The sequence below is a fragment of the Glycine max genome, chromosome 13, assembly GCF_000004515.6.
Source record: "Glycine max cultivar Williams 82 chromosome 13, Glycine_max_v4.0, whole genome shotgun sequence".
NCBI lineage: Eukaryota > Viridiplantae > Streptophyta > Magnoliopsida > Fabales > Fabaceae > Glycine > Glycine max.
Genome location: NC_038249.2, coordinates 31700361 through 31726987, shown reverse-complemented (window position 1 = coordinate 31726987; position 26627 = coordinate 31700361). Strand labels below are relative to the sequence as shown.

Here is a 26627-nt window from a genome sequence, read left to right as displayed (position 1 = left end):
GGCCAAAGGCTAAAAAATAGTAAATACTAGGCTAAGAACTCCAAGAGGCTAGGGAAGAATAATTTTATCGTACTTTTATAAAGTAAAACAAGTTTTGTTGTACTTTTTATATCTAACTATATTATATATATTATATATTATATGATGATGAATATTCAACTTTAAAAGAATAGTGTGAGGGAAAAAATGGAAATAATAAAAATGAGATTGTTAATATTGATGTGTGTCCACAAAAGAAAGAATATGATAATAATGATTATATAAAAAAAAAAGGATTAATATAACATTGATAAGGAGAAAATGACAAAAAAAGATAATAAAGATATTTTGGCAAATTCAAATAAGGTCACGTGAGACATTAGTGAGAATAGTGAATTATATGATTTTCAGTCTTACCAGAAAAAAGAAAAAAGACCAAGAAGAACTTTAGAGGAGTTAGTGAAAGGAAGATGTTATGGTAAATAATATTCTCCAGGTTTGATTTTTAGATTAGTTAAATAATATGTGTAATCTATGTAACTGATCTTATCTACTAAGATAATGTTTTGTTGTTATAGTGGGAAATTTAAAAGATAAATATGATACACTCTTTTAAACACATTCGATCTTTTATTAGTTGATACTTTTTTACTCATTGAAATTGTTGACAATTATAAAACTTATCTTATTTAATAGACATCTCTATATATTTGTATTTTTAAATATATTTTAACTAATAAAAAAATTATTCTGTTCCTAACACTCCTCAATATAATACAAAGGAATTAACATGCAGTAATTCAACCCTTTTGTATCTTCCTGGGTTATGGCACGATTGGCCTCAAACTCACGAACGAACAGGCTGATTGAGCCTATACCACCAAACTGATTGAATATGCTTAATATTCAAGGAAGAAATTAATTTGCCTTAAGATTAACTTTTTTGTTAATTTGTGTTTAAATTACTCTTTTGTTAACTTTTCATAAACATTTTTAACTTAGTCCACTTATTAGCTTTTCATAAACATTGAATTTTATTAATCCAACCATTTTAAAGAGATTGCATTAAGTAAATCAAATATAAAGTTTTCATATAATTTAAAAATTATTTGATATTTTATCAATTAATTAACTTTATTTTAATATAAAACAATACTTTTTAAAAATATATATAAATATTAGCTATAAAATTATGAATGTTTAGTTCATCTAAAATTTAACATGTATAATCATTAAAATAGTATAATATAATTCAATGGTTAAATTTGCAAACTTTGTATATTATAAAAAAAATATTTATAAACTTACTGTATATTTTGATCCTTACCTTGATGGCCTGATGTGATTATATATGTTGCTTTAGAACGTCCCTGCCAACTTTATTTGACTGAAGGGTTTATCTCATATAATAATTCATATATATCATGTCACCATAAGTCGGTGTAGTATCATATTTTCTGCTCTCTTTGTTTCTGCATGTCGTCAAAAACTTGTTGATTTTGGAGCTTACAATGATTTGATGAGTGTAGACTTGTAGATTCTAGTGCCTCCAAAAGCGTGTTTTTTTCTTTCCCTGATCTCTCGTAGAATCTTAGGCTGCTAGCTAACGCGTTTTTATAATTTGGTAGTGATGAGAATCAACTAATGTGGACTACACAAATCACTCTCACCCACTAAAGACACATGCTACGAAGAAGCTAATTAGCCTAGCAAAATGCCACAAATTAGCCCAAAATTAAGAAACGAAATTATAGCAGCCGGGACAGTAGGGTAGAGAAAAAGACTTAGAATAATGCACAACTTAAATTATGCTTTGGATAGACTTATAATTATTCACCAAACGAAGAATATGAAGTACACAAGGATATACGAAGGAAACAAAGGGATCAACCCTGCAATGGAATGCTCCACAATTAATCCGGCATCAAGTTACTCAAAATAGAGACGAACACATGACCTAAATTGGAAGTTCCTAGACACACTTTTGACTTTTTAATCTGTTTCTTATTGCAAAAGCATGCACACGTGTAGTATTCTGGTTGATGTATTTTGATGTTACTGGATTGGTGGTTAGAGGGTCATATCCACATCCAAGTATGCATTTTGAACAGGCTAATAAATGATGACCCCTTTCGTTTTCGTCATGTATGTATGTATAGCTCGCACATACTTAGAACCTGCTCAAAATTGGGCTCTGATCAAATCCTCGTGCCAAAAATGCAAAAGTGTCGTGTCATGAGTGCAAATTCTATCGTCAATTATTGCACTGACGGTTTATAGGCTGCTAAAATTATTGCAATTATAGGGATTCGGATTTAATTTAATGATTTGGCAATGTCAAATCGATTTTATGTCACAAAATGTGATTGTTGATTATGTTGGGAGGCATAGAAGGCCGTGTTTCATTTTCAAAACAAAAAACGTACGATTCCGTTAGCTGGGTTTTTTGACCTATATGTTTGATAGATTTGGCTTTAGTGACAAGTGGAGATTGTGAATTCAGGCGCGCTTGATCCTTATAGTATCACTATCAGTATCAATTTGTACTGGCAGACCAACAAAAATAGTTCAAAACAAAAGATCCCATGACACCTTTTTCTTGTTCTTAACAGTATCCAAACTTGGACAAACAAGATCCCATGACACGTTTTTTGTTAAGCTAGATTTAGCTAACGAGAAAAAAGTTTATTTCATTTTTTCTTTTTAGTGTTTACAAAGAAACTTATCTGATCTTAGTTAGAAGTGCAGAAGTTATATAAGTGTGTTATTTTCAACGGTTAATGTCAATGGCCTTCATACAAATGCATATACAAGGATAAGGCTATGTACAATAATCTTCTTTCATACCTTACATATATAGCAAGGACTCTTCTAGTATTGTGTGTACGTTATTCATGGGGAGGACAGTGTTTCTGATCACCTCCAGCATGCAAATGACAGCATCTTCGTGGGTGACTCTGACGTGACTCATGTATAGGTTATGAAATGTATCTTGAGACTTTTGAAAATTGACTTTCTGGTTTTAAAGGTTGATCATTACTTCAAAGTTAGTATGGTTGAATTTAATGTGACTGAGCTAACCTTACCCCAAGCTGCTATAATTCTAAATTGTAACATTTGGGATGTTCCTTTTAAGTATTTAAGGTATTTCTACAGGACTGAATCCAAGAAAATTTTCTACATGGGATGCTTTATTTGATTTGATGCAAAATAGGTTGATAGGATGGAGAAACAAAAAATTATCTTTGGTTGGCTTCATTAATCTCATCAATGTCGTCCATATATACTTAGCTCCCATTTTATTTCCTCTCTTTTCTTCAAATTAAAAAATCAAAGACATTAATTTCTTGTGGAAGAAGAATGAAGAAATAGAGAAAATTTCATGAGTTGATATACTTGTTTGTAGGCCCTAAGGAGGAAGGAGGCAATTGGCGTAAAAGAATTTATGGAAATTTAACTTAGCACGGCGGGAAATGGATTTGGTTGAAGGCCAAGATATTCTGGAATAGAGTCATGGGGTTTAAAATTTACAAGAATTAATATATGGGAGAGGTAAAGAGTATTTATTGGTGGAGAGATTTAGCATGTATAGATATTTCAGAAGTAAACAAAATTGTTTGGTTAAGCAAGAATGATAACAGTTAAATAATTGTACTTTGATAGTAGAAAATCAAGCAAAATTATCTTAAAAAATAATTATTTAGTAATTATTTGCACTTAAATATTAAAGAATTGATGTTCATTGAATTTTGGCTGCAGATATAAAAAACTGGAGGTACTAAAAACAAAAAGTTGGAAAAATAACGAAGAAAAGAAGAAACCAACAACAAGGCCCAACCCAACGTCTCGCTCAACACACAGCTCGTGCCGAACGTAACTGGAGACACAGGCGTTAAGCGCACAGCAGGCGCTAAGCGAGCAAAACAAGCACATGCACTAAGCGCGCAACAGGCACTAAGCGCGGGCAAAACAAAAATAGTATGTGTTAAGCGCGCGACGATCTAACAGAACATAACGCGCTAAGCGAGAGGAGCTCGCTAAGCACACAATCTACACGCGCTAAGCGAGGGATGTCATGCTAAGCGAGCCTAACAAGGCCCAAGACCGACTTCGGTAGCTATAAATAGAAAATCAGGCCAAGGGAAAACAACACACTGAGTCTCAGAACATCCTCACTACTACCTAAAGCTTGAGAACTCCTACTCTCTTCTTTCTTTTGTATCCATTCTTTCTTTCATCCCTCTCATTGCAAAGCCCTCATGGCCATGAGTGACTAATTCTCTAGTTAGGATCTGACAGGCCTAAAAAGCCAAGCAATGTATGGTGTACTTCAGGTTTATCAATACAAAAAGATTTTTTTCTAGGTTTTTCTATTCTATGATCTTTTCTATTTTATCTTGCATTTTCATCTTTACATTCTTTTGGGGGTTAGATGCTCGGGAAAGGATAACTTCTAATAAGATTTAAAGAAAAGATGCACGCATTAGTTTTAGAAGTTAGATGTTTGGGAGAGAGTAACTTCTAATAGAACAATAAAAAAAGATATCATAAGAAAATCATTGTTAAACATAGAATAGTAACTTTATGCCCATGCATTTAGCAAACATCTAGAATTTATTCTTCATGCATTTTATTTATTGAGTCTTTTAGATGTATGGTAGACGAAGAGTGTTAACTAGAAGTCTAAATCTCTTTTTGGAAGAAAGCTTGAGGGGGGCAACGTGGAATGTGGATGTACCTACAAAAGCAGATTTTTCGGGCTTTTCCATTTATTTTCATCAAAACAGCATTCATATGCAAAGGAATAACATTAGAACTTTCATTGAGGGATGAATCACCTTCACGTTACAAGGGAGAAGGATAATTAAATAGTAAATGATTTTTAGAGTAGGAAAATAGTTTGGTGGATGACTTTTAGATGTATGGTAGGCACTGTGTTATGAACTATTAGGGAGCAATAAATTGACTAGATAATTCATTGAAGAATTAGTAGCGAAAGTGTATTTTCTGAGTGCTAAAACGTACGCTTTGAAAAGTTACAGTAACATTTCGATAAAAAAAAAAAAAAAAAACCCTCTTGATGAGCATTTGTATGACATTCAACATTAGTAAGAATCTTTTCTGCACTGAGAAGATTAGGAATTGAGAGTGGTGGGATCATTGTCTCTCTTGCATTCCATACCTTTCTCAACAAGTCATTTTCTCCTCTCATGTCCTTTCCGTTATTTTCCTTGCTTTCCTTTCCATTCGTCCCGAGATTGCTTGTTTTGAGTTTGCATCTGAGTTGGACTTTGCATTGTGGTTGGATTCAATTTTCAAGAACAAAACACTCAATTCAAAAGGCTTTTTTCTTTTATATAAACATGATTCTTAAACAACATTGAACCCGCCAATTTGAAGCTTAAATGAGGTTACATGAACAAGTAATGGCCAGGAGGTTTTCTTATAATGACAAAAGGATCAATTAAAACCCAATTATTTATTTAGATTATTCACATTAATTAATCTTCAATACCCAAACTAATTAATCATGATTTATTAGCCACATCTAATATGTGATAGTTTGATGCTCCTTAGTTTCTCTTTTACAATTTGTCAAAAAAAAATGTCTCTCTTTTATAATTTTTTTTATCTTGGATAAGAGATCATGAATGTACTCTTTAGGTCACTTTTCCTGCTTGATGGAAAACACTCATGCGCGTAGGAACTAGATGAGCAGTTGTAATTGGGTGGAATTACTTGTAGTTTGGACATGCAATAATCCTCTAGAGAGTCTCTACGAAAAAAAAAAAGCAATCAATTTAAAAGTCATGCGTTATTAATTTCATAATTAATGAAATTCGGGATGTGGTAATTATTATGAAACTTGATGATTCTGATTTTTTAAAAATATGATAAATTGTTATTTTTATTCTTGTCATTATTATTAAAATTACTCTTATTAAAAAAAAGCATAATGACAAGGATATGTTAATTTAAGTATGACGTTTTATTATTAGAATAATTTAATTACAGACATTTAAAATGTGTCAATTTAATGCTCTTGAAGTTTCTTTTATTTTTCTAAAAAAATAATAAATTGTTGTCATTATTATGATTATCATGCATTTTCGTTGTTACGTTATTGTTGTTGTCTTTTTTGAAAATTAAAAATTAAAAAGATTTAATTTAGACGTGGCATTTTATTAATTTTATGTTTTAAATTAAGATAAACTGAGTTGTTTTTTTCTTTGCTGAGTTAGATAACCTGAGTTGTGATAACATGATAATACTATACTAATTAAATTTAACTAACTTCAATTTTTTTTTATAATGACGATGCTTTATTAAGAAGAAGGGCCAATAGGCCTACCATCATCAGATACAATACTGAGCAATTGGGTGGGGGGGGGGGAGGATTTCCTCAACTCAATATCTCTCTTTAGCTACAAACATTTTCTAAAAATAACGTATCTTTGAGTTCTTTATTATATTGACGAATGCATTGAAATAGGAAAGCTCTTGGTCGAGATAATATTTTTGTTTTCTTTCTATTTTTATTTAATTTAATATTTTAGTTTAAATTAACTGAATATTTTAAAACAATTAATAGTTTATAAATTAACTAAGAGTGGTTATTTTTAATAGGTGTATTTGAGTTGTAATAAAATTAAGTTTTGGACTCTTTTTTCTTTCTTTCAAAAACCAGTTCTATAAAAGTAAAAGGATTTTTCAATTACTTTTAAAAAAAAATTAATTGATGACAACTTCATTAATTTTACAAAATTTCATTTTGTCTCTGGTTGTGATATATTTCGAACACGTGACAATGAGTATTTCATGCATTGTACATTTGTATTTATTTATTTATTTTTTATTTTAATTAATATTAATATGTAATATATAAAAGATAAATGTCTTTGAATTTAAATTCAAATGGGAAAGATGTACAATGTCAAATTGAAATACTTAATTTGAATTTATCTTTTAGAAAATAAATTAAAAATAATACGTGGCGTGTCTTAAAAACAACTAAAATAAGAAATTAAGTTAATTATCATCAAATGAACGTATTTTAATTTAATAGTAAATAGAAATAGTTGTTCTGGGAAGTTTTTTATTTATGAATATTGTTCAGGGATTTAATTCTATAAGCAAGTTTAAATAGCTTAATAAATTACTTAAATTTAAAATATATTTTCTTGTCGATCGAATTATGTATACATAGTACGTAGAGGCCTATTAGTACTTCCTTTCGGAACATTATGTCGGGTTGGCTTAGGACAAAGGTTGCATAACATTTATTATACGATGAAGTTTTAACGTTTTTCGTGAATAGTAGAATAATATATTGCGTCCTCTTGTGTGTACTCAAAATATGTTTATAATCACATAGATAGCGACTGATGGAGACACTGTTTTATCACTATATTAGCGTTCACATTGTACGTAAGTACCCTTTGATTTTTATGTAGTCGAATGCCGTAAAAGTTCCATATACGGTTATGGTATACACACACAAGTTCATTTCATTATATATACCACAACTCGCTCGTCGATCATTCCGAGACAAAGGGGATTTTTGGATATCCTATCTCAATCAAGCTTTAACTTTGTTATTTTGTGATCACTCAGGATAAGAGGACAAAAATTTAAAAATGGAGGGAGAATGAAGGAGGAAAAATTCATAGTACTCTCTTTTGTTTACCCTTCCGTGCGTGGCTAGCATTTTGTACCGTGTCTAACTCATGACCTACAAAGATATTCTATATATTCATGCATATATTGCTTTCTGTTATTATGAAAAAAGTGCAATGGAACTGATTACTATAGAAGATGCATATAGAATGTATGCCCATGTTAGAGCTAGCTCATCTATTATTAGCTTAGATTCATTAATTCCCGATTTTTTTTATTCTTTGGTGTTACTTGATGATTAGTCTTTTTGGAGAAAGAAGCTACAACAGTGTTAGAGATTATGTAGCATTTGTGATGACAGATGGCAAGGAAGAGCATGCATGAAAGCTGTAGGGCAGAAGTGCTTATAAATCTTCCTTCAATTCTCGTTCATCTTTATTTTGTTGATTCCCATCTAGCATCTTTCAAGTCAGGGAGCACACTTGTTAAACAATAATTCTTGTTCTCATACACAACGTGTATGCATGCATGTCAAATATTTACTTTATTTAGGCTTTAATTTATTAATTACTCGCATTCTACAAGAGCAAAATCAATAAATCTTGGCAAAATACAGTAAGTGTTTTTTTTTTTTACTTTATAACTTTAATAACAATTCATCAATTCATTGATCCTGTTTGTATCTATTAAAACAAACAGCTTCGTATACGTGTCTCATAAAATTAATATATCAAGTGGAGTTATACAGAATTAACGAAACCGACGGACTTATATTTATTTGGTATTTTGAATTGACGTTTATAGCTTGTCATAGACACGTATGACTTCGTACAAGAAATTGGTAATTTTCCTATGATTTTTTTTTCTCTGATTCTATCTTTAAGAAGCTTATTATTGACTACAAAATCATATTGGTTACTGCACCAAACTCAAGAACAAAAGAAAAATACATTATCGTACATGATGCACCACTAAGACGCAGAGTTCGTCAGCATATAGTTGTTCAGATGAGTGACATATTTAAATTAAATTTTAAAATATCGTAATACAATACGAACTTGTTCATACATATGGATAATATATTTTGCATTTCCTTAATAATCTTTTCAATCGATCTCAATAGACAATTAGTGATCCACCGAGGCTTGTAAAGACAGGAACCCCGTTGGCTGCAATGTAATATTGATAATATACTGCAAGTTGTGTACTCCAGCATTTACAAATGGCAGGCACAAGAAGCCCTATATAGTTACCTTAAATTGATAATGATATCTACTAATTAAAATATAGATAATTTGATAGTGATGAAAATGCCTATAAATCACTTTCATACTAGTTACTGAACTGATAAGAACAGATACTATACTTTTTATATTATAACCTTTGGAAAATATATATTCTATGCATGTTTGATGTGGACCAAGATGCTCATGGAAGCGTTGGAAAATCATTACTCATACTGTCTTTTTTCCCTTTTCTTTTTATATGGGATGCAAAGGCCAAGACTTTACTAAAGGTGATTTTGACCATACAATTGCATTGTTAAAATATAAATATGTAAACGTTTCCTTTTGTCAAAATTTTCAAGGATTTCCCAGATTTAGTACTAGCAATTTTTTTGGTGTAAAATTCTCTATACTCCAAAGGGGAGGTAGGGGAATTAAGAACAAAAGGTGTATTTTTTATATATAAAAAAAAAAATATGCCCGTAATATGGGTCCACTTTAGCTTTTAAAATATGGGGTGGTGAGTGGGAGTATAAAGGCGAGCTGTGTGTTATATATTGGTTGGAATCATGTGAGATGAAGAAGACATAGGGCTTCTGCGAGAGTATTGCCCCCACGTACCTTTTTTTTTTTCTTCCCCTTTTGTCTCTTTTTCAAGATTCCCAATAAACACTTAGCATAAGAATATAGTGGGTAATTCATTGAATAGTTTTACTCACGCATCAGTTAATATATAGAAACTTTGTTTCACGTAATAAAAAAATGATAATAATTATACACACCCAGTAGTTAACTAAAACGTGAATAATAAATAAATATTCTCTAGAGGAATTGTATACCGCATTCGAAAAGTTTAGTATCAACTTTAGAGGAATTGTACCCATCATTAGTTGAAAATGATCACAACCCAGCTAGCTCGATCAACTCAACTCATGTTGATCCATCTATATCTATCCATCATCACAAAAATATATATATTATCAAGTACGTTCAATCAAATCATGCGTTGCTGTTTCTTGCACTGGGGTTGGGCTCTCTCACCCGCTGGATCTTGAATAGACGGTGATTGAGAATGCATTAAGTCGATGAAACGGACATATGAATAATAAATGTACGTAGTGGAGTACATGTTACAATGTCTTTTTCATGGTGGGAAGGAGGCATGGCTTAACCAAGTCCAACCCCAAATCCAATCCTGGATCAGGAGAAATTATGGAAAAGACCAAAACACCCCTATTCCCCTTCTGGGGCCCCACACACCACTAGTGGGGCATGGGGACTTATACTCCAATTCCTATCACAAATCAATCACCAGTAAGTAGTAACTGTGATCAAATTCAACCTTCTAATTTTTAAATTGGACCCACTCCAAAGAAGCCAAACTTTTGCTTGTGCTTGATGCAGGCGCACCACAAACTATCAGTACGGAAAAAGGTGATCAAGCTCCTTGTTGCAGAAAGTAAAAAGCATTTTTGATCTTTCACTATAGTAGTTTACAGTTACGCCACTTCAAACCGTTTTTTCCACGGATCCCAATAATGCTTCTCCTCTGTACGGCCACCAAATGTAGGTACTTCCAAGTCCAACGTTGGGGACTTGGGATGCAAATTTTTCACAAGATGCTATAGGAAACGCACAAGAAGTAGTACTATGCTACAACTTTTTAGGAACAATTTGATTGTGTGAAAAAAAAAAGAATTCAGAAAAAATACTTGAATTAAAATAAAGAAAGGAGGTGCGGAATTTATATATAATTTTAAAAAAATTGTTATTTTTTTAATTAATATGAGCATAAAATGATTTAAAATTATTTTTTGTCAGAAAAATTCAATCAAAATTTGAATCTTGAATCATTAAATTAAGTTATATAAGTTGTTATCACTTATGTTAATAGTTGTTGATTTTATTTCTCTTCTATTTGAATTCCAATTTGTTAAATGAAAATGTAATTTTTTTTTCACTTCTACTTAAATTACTATTTTGTTAAATTATAACAATCTAAACATGTAAGAAAAAACCCTTTTTTGTTATCTTTTCTTTAACTCAGTTAGTTAAGCGCAAGATTCAATGTGAAGTATAAACTCTGAATGAGTGCGTTTAATCTCTCACAGTATGCTTCACTTCTTTCCCATTCAATTATTCTCTCTCCTTATAAGAATATGAGTCTCCCCTTGGATTAAAAAACACTTGTTACCTTCAAATTTAAAAGTGTTTTTGTTTTTTTTAGGGAAGTGTTTTGGTTAAATATAACCATACTTTTCAACTGTTTTAAAACTAGTAGCTACAAGATTTGAAGAACTGAAAAAAAATAAAAAAAATAGAGCAAGTTGCTAAGTAATTTCAGGCTATATACCACAGAATTGAAGGGTACATCAACTGTTTCTTATTATGCTACTTTTTTTTTAAAATTACTCAGTTAAAAATAAAAGAACTCAAGAAAAAAAAAAGTATACTTTAATAATTTTTTTCATTGATACTGACAACAACTTATCTCCCCAGCTTCAAATAGATTTTTTTTTTCAGATTTTTTCCTAATGATTATTATTAATAACATCCCCTGGCACAATATGCAGTGAGAAGATCATATTTCATGCGCGAAAAGATAAAATAAAAATTTCCGTCACATCAGTATCTAATTTAACAAGCATTTCCCGAGTGCAACGGTTACACTGTAGTAGGTCCACAACGTTAGCCGACAAAGCAGCAGGGATTGTATATGCTAAGCTCCATTAACAACTTATTTAATTAATTTATACGGAATACACTTAAGTATTCCTGATACTGATGTAACCCTAAATAAAGAAAAAATCCATTAATATTTTCCATATATATAATCTGTCAATAAGTTAAATAAAATATTATATTCATATATATTTATCAAGTACCGATACCAACACAAATCCGATACGAACACGTGAATATCGTAATATCTAAAATATAAAATGTAATACGAATGTTGTGTCGATATTGGACACTGACATGAACGCGTGTCAGACATCGAATACGATAAGAAGTTAGGGTCTATGTGATTCATATATATATATATATAGATATAGATATAGATATATATAGTAAGTAAAACATTTACTACTACCAATGACATGACCTGAAATATGGTATAAAAAAAAAGAAAGAAAAAAAAAAAAGATATGCAATGGCATAGTGTTTCAGCATGCGCCAATGGTGTATATAGTGTATAATATAGATTCTCTGGCCCTACTAGTCTTCCTCTTCCTCTTCCTCTTTTAACGCGTTGCGGCCATTGCTACCGGCGCCGCCGCCGCAATTACATCTTTGTGAGAGACGATTCCGGCAGGGACGACGTGGTGCGGCGTTTTCTTCTCCCCGTAGAGAAACTTGTGGAGGACGATCAAGCTCTTGGCGAGCACGTGATCGTGCCAGGCGTCACGTGACCCAAGGAAAACCTCGGTGGCGTCGAGGCGGTGCATGTTCCGTTTCCACAGCCCGTGCAAGCGGTGGATCTTCTGAATCTGACGGTTGGCGAGCGTGCAGTTGTTGATCTTCAACCTTGCAATGGCGGCCTCAAGAAGTCTCTGTTTTGTTCTCTCATCAACGCCTCCATTAGCCTCTGCTCTTAGAAAGTCATCGAATTCGGGCACACCAATGGCTCTTCGTATCCCTTTAGTGTAATCGGTTACACTGGGGTCGAAGAATTGACGAACCTCGTTGACTTGACCAGCTTCGATCATGCGGTCCACACGTGCCTGGAGGGAAGAATGGAGAACCGGGAGTGACACGTCAACCCAGAGGAAACAGCACTGGTACCTTAACCTAAACTCGGGATAATGATTGACCAACGCGTCTAAGTAAGAATTAGAGCCTCCAGCGATGATGGGTAAGCCATTTTTTTCCACAATGGAATCGATAGCCAAAGTGGCGTGGCGACAGAAGTCGTTGGCGGTGAAATTTATGTAGGGGTCAACAGTGCCAAGCAGATGATGTGGGACCCCAGAACACTCTTCTTCGGTGACCTTGTTGGTGGTGATGTCCAGGCCCTCGTAGACTTGCATTTTGTCTGAGTTCACTACCTCCGCGGGTTGGAAGTGTTTGGCCACGTCTATGGCCAACTTCGTTTTGCCGGTACCAGTAGCCCCCATTATCACCACCACCTTCTCCTTATTCCTATTATGAAACAACGACTCCATCGATAGTGATCCCTTTTGGAAGCTTACTAGGGGCAGCTCCTGTTTGCAGGCGCAGGCTGATATTGAGATGTTCATTTTTTTTTTAATCAAAAAAAAAAAAAAACTATACCTGCAAAGTTCACCAAACATTCATCTTTTTTAATTCACTTTGCGTAATCCATGTCACTATATTTAAACAATTCACCTCATGCTAGTATTAATTTATAAACAATTTGCTGCCACTGGTTTTTTTTTTTTTTCAATTTTAATCGATCACCAAATGGACAAGTACTCCAGTGACGAGTCAAATTTGATTTTTTGATTTATAATTTCCTTAACCTATTAGAAAACTAGGAGAATCTACTAAGGGAGATGGAGGAAGGAGGAAAAATCTACAAAAGGAGCTTAGTCTAAATGGATATATAGGAATAGTATGTGTATATATAATATGGATTATGGAGGGAATGAAAGATGTTTTGTTTGCTTAGAAACAGAGAGGTTAAAGCAGGGGAGGAGTAAAGTAGGGAAGAGTATAGTAAAAATGGAAGAAATTACAGTACCCCACATGTAATTTAAATGGACCACGATAAGAGTACGTACCGTCAGTGTCAAAGATGCGGCGAGCGATAGAAAAAATTACTATAAAGTAGTAGTGTTGTTGTGCACACAGGTTTTGGAGGAGGAGGAAGAAGAGTATATATGTATGATTTGATGATTCTTTTGTGTGTTGAGTTGAATATGAATTGGTTTGATAGAAATTTGTAAGGGTGTGAAGTGTGAAGGAAGTAGTTGATTAGAATAGAAGGTTTTTGTTGCGGGGAGCGATTATGGAGATGGGTGGATTAGTGAGAGTGTTCACTGATCCGTGGATTTTCTGGCGTAGCAAATGAAGCCCACACTGGTATTTATAATAGAAACGAAAACCTGTGAAGGCCCACTTCAGGCTTCACATGAAAATGAAATGTTGAATAATAATGCTTTTCCGATCTTGACCTTGCGAATTCAACAAATTAAAGTAATGAAAGGAGATAAGAAGTAATGAGTTGTGAATAGAACACGTAAGAAACACTATTAGCAGCTTGATTCGTAAGAGCCGAAGGTATACAGGGATTACTGGTCCACAGCGGCGGACCCCAACCAACCAAAAAGTGCCTTTGGCCCTCCTATCCATTTTAAAAGAAAATTATATTTATACATTTTAACTTTTTATACAAAAATATATATGTACTTTTACAATATATTCATGAAAAATAATATTTGAGCATCTTATATGTCAAGTGACACCCGGTGAAAGTAGAAAGAAATGAAGGTAATAGGAAGAGAAATATAGAAAAAAAAAATTATTATATTAGTTAGGTATTTGAAAGGAATATTAAATGTGATATTTCTTTATCATTTTGCATTTAACCATTTTTATGAATTAAACTTATGAATTATGTCTTTAGTTTTTGAAAACGAGGATTGTTTAGTTTATTCTAATTTGTTTATTTATTGAAACAAAAATTTTATAAATAAATTTGTATTTCATAAATTTAAACTTTGACATATCATTTTAGATTAATAGTTTATTTTCAAACTTTGCTATAATTTTAAAATGTTTATTAAATTCATTTTTATGTAATAATGTAAAATATTCTTTTATAACAAAGAAGACATTTTTGTTATGTTTTATTTGTCCTTAATTATTTAACAATAGTGATATTTCTTTGTATTTTTTCTTTTAATTTATATTTTGATATCTAAATTTAAAAATTTATAGTTTTTGTATCTAATAAATATCAGTTTACTTTAATTTCGTTGACTGCACCCTCACACTTGTTTTCTAAAACTCTTTTTGTTATTAGTTAGTGAATATTAAATTCTCGGAATGCTTTTTATTTAAATATTTTGTTTAATTTTCCACTTATGAAGTTAGTTAAAGACTCCACCACATAAAATTTATTCACCGCGCTGTCAAGACGCATGAGTCTTAGTAGAAATAAAAGGTGGTTGATTGTTAGTGTTTTAAAGAGTGCATGAAACGCTCTTTATTTAAACTTTGAAGAACTCGTAAAACAAATAAACTTTAAAGAAAATGCTTATTGCTGTTTCACAAATACTGAATAAGGAAATAATGATGTAAAATATTTAATATTTTTTAATTCTATATTTCTTTTTACTTTTAACTATGCACAGTAAATTTGATTCGCTGTTCATTTTGTTGACAAGATTTTATTTTTAAAAAGTATAACTTGGATTTTAATCTACAAAAGATTCAGTTGTAAAAAAAATCCCACCAAAAAAGTTATAAAAAATTTAAAATGTAAATAATTTCTAATGCAAATTTTAAAAAAAAATTGATAAATTTAAAATATTTTATGGAAATATTCTGTTTACCTGTGGTACGGCTCACTGTACTCTAGTTATTTACATAATCAAATGCAATTTCAACACAACAGACTATGCAAGCTATAAAATGGATACTGCTTAATTAACTGGATCCCACCATCAAAATAATATTCTCACACACTTTCGATTTTCGTTAAGTCATGAATCTACTTGAATTGTGACTTATATCATGTTTGTACAACAAATATTTTCCCGAAAAATTAGCTGGTGTTTATACGTTACTTTTTGGGTTATGTTTTATTAAGTTGATTTTTGACATGACAATATATTCTCGTCGACTATTTGATGACAAGTTTTCCTAATTTTTATTGGAATAATTAATCTCCAAGATATATCTCTCTCAAGTAATTAAATTTATTTCCCTTAAAGAAAGTAATTAAATGTATAAATATGACGTCTATTTAAACTCTATTGCATAAAAAATTTAGAAAATTATTAACTTTTTTCAACTAAATTTACATTAGTCGAGTGACTAATGTATTATTATAATACTTGAAATTTTATATAAAAATAAATAAAATTCTAGCTACTTCATTTTAATTATTTGATTTCAAAATTCAAACTATATATACCCTCTCTGTCTTATGGACTTCGGCCAAATTCTTTTATTTAAGTAACCATTACAGTCATCACATTTGGGTCTTTGGTGGAATCTAAAATATTTTCATAAGTTTTAACTTTTTGGATTGATTATAAGATTAATTATCAAGAATTTAGGGTATAATTACACTTAAAACTCTCTATCTTTCTTTGAGGATGAATTTTGTGAGATTATCAATTGAGTTATAGATGAGAACTAAAAAAGTTTTATAATTTAACTCTTACCTCTCTGCGAGATATAATGTTAGTCCCCGGCTGGATCTATCTGTTAGCCAAGCGCCACGACTCCCCTCATTTTTTTTTAAGTTTCATAATTAATACATATTTTAATTATAATTTTTTTATTTTGCTAATTTTTAATTATTAGATAATATTTTACTCTACTTTAAAGGTTTGGTTACATGGCCTGTTGGTTTTTCTTTGTGGCTCCAGGCCATCCATAAATGTTAAATAAATATCCTTAAAAAATAGGAATTTTTTTTGAAAATTCATTTAATTTTATTGTATTTGAAAATTTTAAATTCCTTTATTAGTAAAAGTGTACAACATATCTAATGATTTTGATATAAGTAACTCAATCAATTTTCTTTTTAATGGACATTTCTATTAACAAGTTGTTTAACTCATAAATAATTTATTTATGTCTTTTATTTGAGCTAAATTCCTTTGATAATAGTTAAACAACTCATGAGCAATAGTTGCTTATATAAGTTATTTTCTCCAAATTTAAGCAACCCAAAATCACAATTTTCACACCACCAAAAATATATATTTTTGTTAAGCAACTTCCATTGTAGATACTCTAATAAAAAATTTTATTAATAAAACAATTTTACACAAGTATATTATAAGAATTGAAAAACTATGCATTGATAATATAAAATTTTATATTATCATTCAATCACAATTTAATTCAGTATTTATATAACTTTTAAGTTAATTATTACAAATTAATTTGTAATTAAATGATCATATAATATTGGTGCATATTCCTTTTTCTCACATTGTAATGTTAACAAATATGTTTTGTTAATTTTATTTGTTTCTTATCTCATAAAATGAAGTATTTTATTTATTTTCATGTGTATTAATTTGTATTGTATGTATAAAAATTTAATTAATTTAAATATTTGTTTACATAATTTAATTATTTTAATTTCTATTATTGTTAGTGACAAATAAAAATAAATTTTGAAAAAAGTTATCATTATTGGCCCCCTCTAATTTACAATCCTGGTTCACCCTTGGTTAGTCTTGTGGAGAGAGTGAAGGAATAAAGGAGGAAAGAGATCACCAATTTGAATTTTTTTAAAAATTTCTAAAAACAAAAATAACAAGCTAACATTTATCATTAAACAAAAATACTTACCACTCTACCAAAGCCTTCAAATCTTTTTACAGATCTTTAGGCTAAGAGAAACAAAAACACTATGGTAAAATTTCATGTTTATGAAATCAAAGTGTGAATTAGTTAATTGAAGTCACATAATATCATATGGTAAATTATAATATTTATTACTTTTTGTGATATGTGTAAAATAAATTAAGATGATATTTATTTTAAATCGAAAGAAATAGTTCATGCAGATCCCTATAAGAAGTAAGAAAAAAAAAGGGAAAAAGGGGACGTGTTAACTTGTAACCTGGAACTGTCGTCGTGCAAATATGACTTAATTGCTATGATGAACATTAATTCATAGGGATGAAACATGTTTCACATTCGTAAAGTTATTATTTCATCCCATTCCAATCTATAAGTTCATTAATTAAGTTGTGCTTTTGACGGCGGCATCTCATCTTTGTCTCATATTTTTTTCTTTAGAAGTGACATATACTCATCACGATTGAATTCTTTGATCCACTCATCGATTAATTTTCTGGCTGGATTAGAGAGCCAGAGTCTTCAATATTCATGCTAGCTCATAGTTTCAGTTCAATAGTAGCGAGCATGAACCTCCGCAAAAAAAGGTAGGTTGAATTTTTTCCGTCCAATAATTATGATATAAAGTCTTCTAGTTCTTTCTTAAAAATAAAATAAAAACTATTCTGGTTCTAAGATAAAAACAAGTTAATTATGCCTTCAAAGAAACAATTATGTGCATGCAGCTAGGATAATGGAGTCTTGGTATAAATCGATGACTTATCCTTATATATGGAATTCAATAAGATTAAGATCAAGTATATATTTGTAGACCTGTACCAAACTAGTTAGAATATTTCTATTAAAAGAAACAATTGAATAAATGAGTCACGTGAGATACGAGAAGGAGAAGTGGAAGGGAATTATTACTGCATATTCCTAGAAGATTTATCTTCATTATTTGCCAGAACATTGAACAAAAGGAAAAGTTATTAATGTTTAATTTTTTAATTGAATTATAAAATAAATATAAAAATTGTGGATGAAAAAGAAGATTTTAAAAAAACAGGGAATTTTCAATTTTCCAAAAAAATATTTTAAATTTTAAATAAAAATTTCTTGTATATGTTTTTTTCGTCCAGAATTTGAAATAAAAGTTAAGAAAATGGAGAGAACCATAGACTAAAAATAAATAATAAATTAAATAAAAACACAAATAATATGTCCGCTAAAAAACAATCACTGAGACTTTTCCCTTTGTTCCTATGCAGTTCATGCCAATGGAGGCAAGACAACTTTTACTTAGGCCACCATTGAAAATTAACTACTCCTTTGCTAGAGTTGCAAGCATGAACAAAAAAAGTATGCTTAAATTCCAACCCCTCAAAAGGAAAGCCTGGTGCTATAGGGCACCCTCAATCGGACGTGTGCTAATTAATTTAACACCTATGCCCAGGATTTATAAATGAATATGAATAATAATGAATTTATATTCGTTTATCAAATAATAATGTATTGCTTGTGTTCTTTTGTACAAGAAAAAAAAAATTATATTGATTAAGAAATTTATTTTACTTTATTAAATCATATTGTTTCCAATTAAAAATATTTTTTTTTTCTAAATTACTCTTGAATGAAATTTGATATTAAGCGCAACTCTTTATTAAATGAAGGTATTTTAGATATAATATTATTAAAATATTTAAAAAAAAGTTGAATTTTTTTCTTATGAGAGAGAAAAAATTTCACCACTCCAAGAGCAACTCTCTTCATTTTTATTCTCACCATTCCCTTTTTTTGAAATATTGAGATTGAGTGAGAGAAGTGAGCACTGATTGTATTTCTACTGCTTATAATAACAAATTAAGCAACTAGCACTAACGATTGTCCGTATATTTCCTTTTTGCATTTTTCAGCAACTAATGTCTATTACTTAGCATAAAAAATCAGGAAAAAATCAACATCATATAGTAAATCACGAGTCTAACTGGTAGATGATAAAAAGTAAAGCACTCAAAAGAATTGGTCATGATACCATTCTGATAATCATTATGAGATAGAATATATAATTAATATTATCAGTGGGTACCAACTTGTTGTAAACTTTGTTAAATTTTTTGTTAAGTAAATGAATTATCAAGCCCATGTGAGAATTGAGTTGAAAGAGGGAATATCTTACATAAAAGAGTAATATAGAGAGATAATATTTAAAAATAAAATAGATGTTGTACGCACAATCGATATTTTCTAAAATTTCTATGATTAGAAGTATTTTTCATAAAATAGTTCTATTTAATGAGTGTATACAAGAAAAATATCTTTTGCCCACTGAATATTTTTCTCATGACCATTTTAGTCGCGATTGGACAAAAATTACTTTCGTATTATGCATAAAAAAAATTACTTTCTTATTATTCAAGATGATAAACAAAAAAAGGACATACCAATCATCACTTGAATTAATAGGTGATTTAAATTTTGCTTAGTCTGTTTAGAAAAGATATACTAAGGGGAAGAAATTACAACATCTCGTCTCTCACTTCTCTCTGTAATAACACTCACTCTTATTGTTCACTTTTAGGGAGAAACTAATTATTCAGTCTTAATTGATCTTTATGCGTACAATTATATATAACCAAAAAAATTAAAGGAATTTAGTTCAATTAATTAAATAAAATATATGTTTGTTGTAAATCCTCTAATATGTTCAACTTTTATGAATAAAAAAAAATACAAGAGAAGGAGAACATATATACCTGAGATGCTTAGAATGCTTTATCAAGGCACTCATTATATAGGCTATGTGTGAAGCTCCAAGGCCAAAACCCACCAATATGCGACTAAAGGTCTATAATTAGATTAGTCCCAACATATATCATTGTCAATAAAAAAAATGTTAAATAAATGAATATATGTATTTAACTACTATTTAATGTTGAAATATTGTTAAGATCAAATCTTTATTATAGAAAACTAATTATATGATGTCCTTATTAGAAGAATTAAAAAAAATATAATAAATGATAAACATTTTTCTTCTTTTATTTTACTAGTGATAGATAAATTTTTTTTGTTAATTATGTATAAGGATGAGGTGTTGAGGTTGCACCTATCCAAGAATTTCTCCCTCCAGGAAGAAAAAAAATAGACAGGCAAATGAATTAACGATAACCAAACTCATGTTTGAATCAAGAAAATTACTTAAGTAACGCTTGATTTGAGTTATTTTGTTTTTATTTTAAAAAAATAAAATAAGAGTAAAAATTACTGTGTTAAATGAATATAATATATAATTAATTTAATAACATTGACAAATAATATATTTACAATATAATATATATGTTAATTGTTATAAAATTAATATCTAAATCTAATATAATAAATATTTGAATTTTAGTATTTTTAATAGATACATAAAATATTAAAATTCAAATAATTAATTTATTTTATAAATACAATATTTTAAGTCAAGCATTTATTATATTATAATGTTAAGTATATATTATACTAAGTTAAGGTATTATGCATTTATAATATATCTTTTTAAAAAAATTCTTTTAATATATTTTATATATATATTAAAAATTATTACTAAATAAATGATTGTTATAAAATTAATATCTGAATTTACATACTATTAAGATATATATATATATATATTTTAAAAATAAAAAAAATAAAAAAAGGCTTCTAAAATATATTTCAAAATATTTTAATAAAAATATGTTAAAATTATATATGATTTTTGAAGATTTACACATGGGTCTAGCTATTTAAACGTATGCAATTGAAGTTAATAAAAAAAAAAAAAAACATGTTGGAGTTTCAGTGCAACTAATTGAGCTATAAATTGGAAGGCAATGGTAGAAACATAACTCACTTGTCACAAGTTAAAATAAGAAAGAAAAAAAAAAAAAAAAAAAAAAGAGGTGATGAGTTACACAAGCACAATGAAATTGGAGTGCCTTGTTGTTTTGGCCTTTGTTCTCTTTGCTTCTGCAGTTGCTAGGAAGGAAATTGACCCCAAAGGTTGGATCCCCATCGTTAAAATCAACGATCCTGCCCTAATAGAGATCGCTAAATTTTCTGTGACAGCATTCAATGAGTGGGCTGGTTTGACTTTCAAGTTGCAGAAGCTGCTAAAAGCCGAAATGCAGGGCCAAGTTGTAAATGGGATCTACTTTCGACTCATCGTCGCCGCCGGCGATGATCAGTCCTCCTCCAACAATTACCAAGCCATTGTCTGGAATTTGCCGTGGACGGAAAATTACATGAACCTTATTTCCTTTATCCCTGTTCATGATGCACCTCCTAGTTACTATTAATAATAATGTATGTTCTTGTCTTATACTATGTATTAATTATCATTTTGGACCCAATAAAAGTTTATGCTAAGTTACTCAGAATGTGTTCTGAATCTTAATTTGTTATTATGTGTGTACGTACCAGTCTTCCTAGCTCATGATTTTTCAGGAAAATTCACATGCCCACCATCTTCCTTCTTCTCTCACACTAATTTCTTCTCCTTCGTTTTTAATTATAATCAAATTAATTATTAATTATAATATAAATTATCGGCATAAATGGATGTGATTACTCTTAATAAAGGTAATTCATACGTAATTAATTTGGTTACGTTTATAAATGGTAATTTTCATTTAATTAATTAAAAAAGATATTGATATTAAAAATGATAATTAACTTTAAAAGGTAACTTACCATTAAAATGAATTAAAAAGGAGTGTAAAAAAATACATAATTACGAAATCATATTTATATATTTTTAGATTATACACTTTTCTATTCCAACACTAATTTCTTAATTGTATGAAAAGGATTATATTGACATTATTCTAATGCATCATAAAAATTGTGTTTGTCTTAATGATCCAGTTTAGGAGAAATAGACGGGATTTTTATTAAAATGGATTAAAAATGAAAACTAATTATTATAATAGATTAATTAAGAAAGTATGTATCAAAATGATTTTTTTTTATCATGACATAGAAAAATGTAGGAGGTGTCTTATTGAGTAATACTTTTTAACTTTTTATTATGACATATTAATTTTTTTTGTCTTTTTTTAAATTATTTTGTTAATATATTTATGTCTTATCTATTAATATTTACTAACTATGCTTGATTAGTTTTTTCTTATATTAAGTACAAATATTAAGTGATTATTTAAATATGCTTGGTTAGTTTTTTCTTATATCAAGTACAGATATTAAGTGACTCTTTAGATGTTTTTAATGTATCAAATAAATATATTTGTGTTATAAGAATTATTTATCGTTTTATTAATTATAGGGACCTATTTAACTAATCATTATAATTTCGATTTAAGATTAAATTGGTCATTGACTCTTATTTATTTATTTATTTCATTAAGATATTGATATTTTTCTTCTTTTCCTTTAATTATACATTTATCATTTGTCTATGAATATTTAATAATTATGGCATTTAAAAAAATATTTCCTATAATAAATACAAATATTAAATGATTCTTAGATTCTTTTTAAGAGTTTAATGTTTATGTACTAATAATATAAAATAATTTTATATTGTCATTCAATCGTAAAGTATCGCTTAAATTACATTAAGATAATTATTTTGAAAATTCATAAATTTATCATATATAATAAATTTTTATTGAATGACTATGTAAAACTTGTTACACATTGTCAATGAATAATTATTTTTCTTTTTTTAATGTATTAAATAAATATATTTTTGTTATAACACTATTTTGTCATTTTATAAATTTTAGGAACTAATTTGACCAATCATTATAATTTCAAAGACTAATAGTGAAATGTTTTTTAAGACAACATGGTGGTGAAGTGTTTGTTGATATATTTATAACTCCTCTATTGATACTTAATAAGGTACCATGACTAGTGCTTGTTCAAATCTTTCTTATATTAAATACAAATATTAATTGTTCTTAAAGTTATTTTAATGTATTAAATAGTTAGGTATTTTTTTGGGCGCTACCTTGAAAAAAAATGTAACACAAAATCTATTCATTAAATAGGTATTTGCTATACCAACTTTAAATACATGACAGGATGAAGTGTATCAAGGTTGCACCTCCTACTTTATGATAATTAATTTTTAATTTTAATCCATTTGAATGAAAATGTCATAAGGAGACACTGTTCATTACTCATGAGTTTAGCCGATGAATAAATAAAATTTAATCAAAAATTATTTTTATAAAAGATCAAATTCAAATAATATTATAATTATTCAACTTTAATTTCAGAATATTAATCACTTATATCAAACACTTGATTATATTAATTTGTTGTTTAAAAAATATTTCATCATATATATATCGTATATCCTTATAAAGTAAGTAATTATTATTATAAATGTTAAGAAAATAGAAATATCAATCATGTGTAATCTAAATAAAAATGTCAGTATAATTTAGTGTCTATATTTCCCCCAAAACCCTCGCCTAATTTGTTTTCTCGAATTGCTCTGAGTATTCTGACTCATCAATCCAAGAGACTAATAATCAATCATAAACTCAGTTGGGGGCGTGAAATATAAACATTACATTAGCACATTATAGTATCCCCAGTTAGATTGCTTTCTTTTCATGCTGATTGATGTGCATTTCTTTTCATGGCTTGCATCATATTACTACTGCACATGGATAGAGACGTAAATTATATATGAAGTCCCCCCCTCCAAAAAAAAAATCACAAAACAATTTAAACTCTATCACTTATATCTCGAATAAAATTGATTATTTAACAATCTAACTAGCGCAAATTTTTATTATATATGACCATAAATCGTGTTTAAACCTGGTAAGGAAAAGTTATTAGTTAAATAATACTAATGATATAAATTAAACATAAATAAATTAAATCTCTACAGCAATATTTTCTAGATGATCTCTACAGCAAATTATAGCTACCTAAAATGCTAACATATAATTATATCAAATAAATAAATCTACTTTAAAAACTACACGTAATTTATTCAAACCTTTCATTCAACGGTATATAACTTAGTTGGCGTTGGGGGGCACAAAAACTGCTGCGCCACAAGTTGTGTATTTCAAATTCAAAGAGAAATAAGTGTTCTGTAACCTTATTAGGTACTTAATTACTTTGTTCTTGGTGTGGGAGAATGTTATCCAAGTTTTGATTTGAGCACACTCTGTACTTCTTCTTCCAAGCATTTCTATCATTATATTTTTTTAGCTTATTAAGAAAAGTGTTCTTACGCACCCTCGTCATGTTATCATGGATCCTTCTAGTTTCTTGACGTTAGTTCCTTTTGCTGACGAAAAATTATGCATTGTTTGTTTAAAAATACTTAAAAAATAGTTGTTGTCTTATATTATTTTACGTAAAAAAGAAATAATAAATAAATAAAAAGGAGTACTAATTTTACAAAATTATTTATATATATTAATTTATTTATAAATTTTATTGTTCATCATTAATATTATAAGAAAACATAAGTAAAAAAGGCTAATTGATGTTAAATAAAAAAATGAAATAATAATTAATTATTTTAAAATAATTTTTTTCTTATACGATAATTATGATCAGACAGGTTTTTTTTAATATTTTTTTAATATCTATTTGGTGACTATAAGAGTTGAGAGAATGTCTTCATACAAAGAAGGAGGCTTTATTTCACAATAGAAATATTAACTCTTTAGAATCACTTAAATTTATTTATAAAAATTGTTTCACTTAAAGTTATTTTAAAATAATTATTAATAAAAATGTAATATTTATCGGACTATTTCATAATTGGTTAATATATATTGACAAAATAATGGTGAATCATGATAAATCCCTTGCTAGTTGTATGTAATTGCGTTTGCCATAATAAATCGTGTAATCTGCATAGCGCACGATGATTTCTATTTTCTGGTCTTTTCACCATTTCACATCCACCAAATCAAAAAGCAATACAGTCATCTCGTCTCTACTTTTGAGATTTAGTTACAATATATATATATGCCATGGCATGTAGAGATCATCAATTCATCGTATCTTCAGCTAATAATCAATATGCGGCTGAAGTGAAAGGCAATCATGGGAATTGTAGAGTCAATAATGGTATATCATCAATCATTTTAAAATTTAACTCATGATAACCCCCAAGGCTCTACCCGTGCAAAAATCCATTATATATATATATATATATATATATATATATATATATATATATATATGAAATGAATGCATACTTTAATCAAGGGTCGTTTCTTGACATTTGAGTCACTTTCTTCTGATTCCTAATGACCCCACAATTGTTCAGTGCATTCGTCCCAGCTAGACTTCCATTTTTGTATCCCCATATGCGTGTCTGTCTATTTTTTTTTAATCTAATATGCTACTTAAATAATTGTGGAACCTGGTTTAACCTTAAAAAAGTACTCATTTCATTGAGAACACGATATTTTTTTGCTTAAGGACATTTCAATTTGTGCAGATTCCCGAGACTTTTAGCCTAGTTTGTCTGGCTTAAATTGTTGTACAAAGTGGTTAATTTTGCCACTAAAATAACTCGTATAGAACTCAATATTAGCAGTAAATTTGTGCTTAAGGGCATGTCAATATGTGCAGATTCCAGACTTTGTAGCTAGCCTACTTGTCTAATTTTGTGCTGCTATATAAATATATGATCATTATCACAAGAGAGCAAGTATTTGAGTAAATAATAAAAGAATAGTAATATGATATCCTCCACAATTTCTATTTTTATGAAAAATATAATAAATAATAAAATGAATGTATTTAATATCTTAAAAATATAAATCACATTCCATATTCATAATACAAAGTAAGATGAGCAATTACCAATAATAATTAGTTCAAGTGAATAAGACTTGAACTCCTTAATTAAGCTTGTGGTCAATGGTTCAAATTGTGACTTGTGAGTATGAAGAAATTATTGTTGTAAGGAGATAATCCACCTATGAGTATCAATAAATTTTGGTGCGATCGAAATACTCATTTAAAATTGTGCACAGAAAAAAAAAATGTAAAGTAAGACAATTAATAAAAGGATTAGAGAAGTTAATTTTGATTATATTTCATATATAAATTATCAATAGTGTTGTATTTCTTTATAATATTAATCATTCGTGTTAACTGTAAAATGAAAGATTCACTCCTCTCACATTTTTATATCTCCCTAGACATGTCGCTGTCAACACTCTTAATCGAATGCAAAAAGTTATGGGTTTTATTCTTCTATATCAGTTAAAATTAGTGAATATTTTATATATGCAGGTGCAGCCAAATTAAAAAGTGCTACGTTTCTTT

General features: G+C 29.1%; 2 protein-coding genes across 3 annotated transcripts; one reads left to right on the top strand and one right to left on the bottom strand.

Annotated features, from left to right (window-relative positions):
- Positions 1 to 11659: 11659 nt before the first annotated feature.
- On the bottom strand, positions 11660 to 13846 carry LOC100812928 (adenylate isopentenyltransferase 5, chloroplastic). Of its 2 annotated transcripts, none has more exons than XM_041008253.1 (2): positions 13568 to 13837; positions 11660 to 13027 (listed from the first exon to the last, which is right to left on the bottom strand). In XM_041008253.1, the coding sequence occupies exon 2, from the start codon at positions 12986 to 12988 to the stop codon at positions 12068 to 12070; it is 921 nt and encodes a 306-aa protein (XP_040864187.1). In that variant the 5' UTR covers positions 12989 to 13027; positions 13568 to 13837; the 3' UTR covers positions 11660 to 12067. The 2 variants fall into 2 exon arrangements, with proteins under 2 accessions (XP_040864187.1, XP_040864186.1); XM_041008252.1 differs by having other exon boundaries at positions 11661 to 13097; positions 13568 to 13846.
- A 7419-nt stretch (positions 13847 to 21265) lies between these two features.
- LOC100812389 (cysteine proteinase inhibitor 5) lies at positions 21266 to 21640 on the top strand. The gene has a single exon (XM_003541585.1). The coding sequence runs from the start codon at positions 21266 to 21268 to the stop codon at positions 21638 to 21640; it is 375 nt and encodes a 124-aa protein (XP_003541633.1).
- The last annotated feature ends 4987 nt before the right edge of the window (positions 21641 to 26627 follow it).

What these genes read in the sequence shown, in the direction of transcription:
- LOC100812928 (XM_041008252.1), bottom strand. Translation starts at nt 13,063, where the DNA reads ATGAACATCTCAATATCAGCCTGCGCCTGCAAACAGGAGCTGCCCCTA.
- LOC100812389 (XM_003541585.1), top strand. Translation starts at nt 21,266, where the DNA reads ATGAAATTGGAGTGCCTTGTTGTTTTGGCCTTTGTTCTCTTTGCTTCT.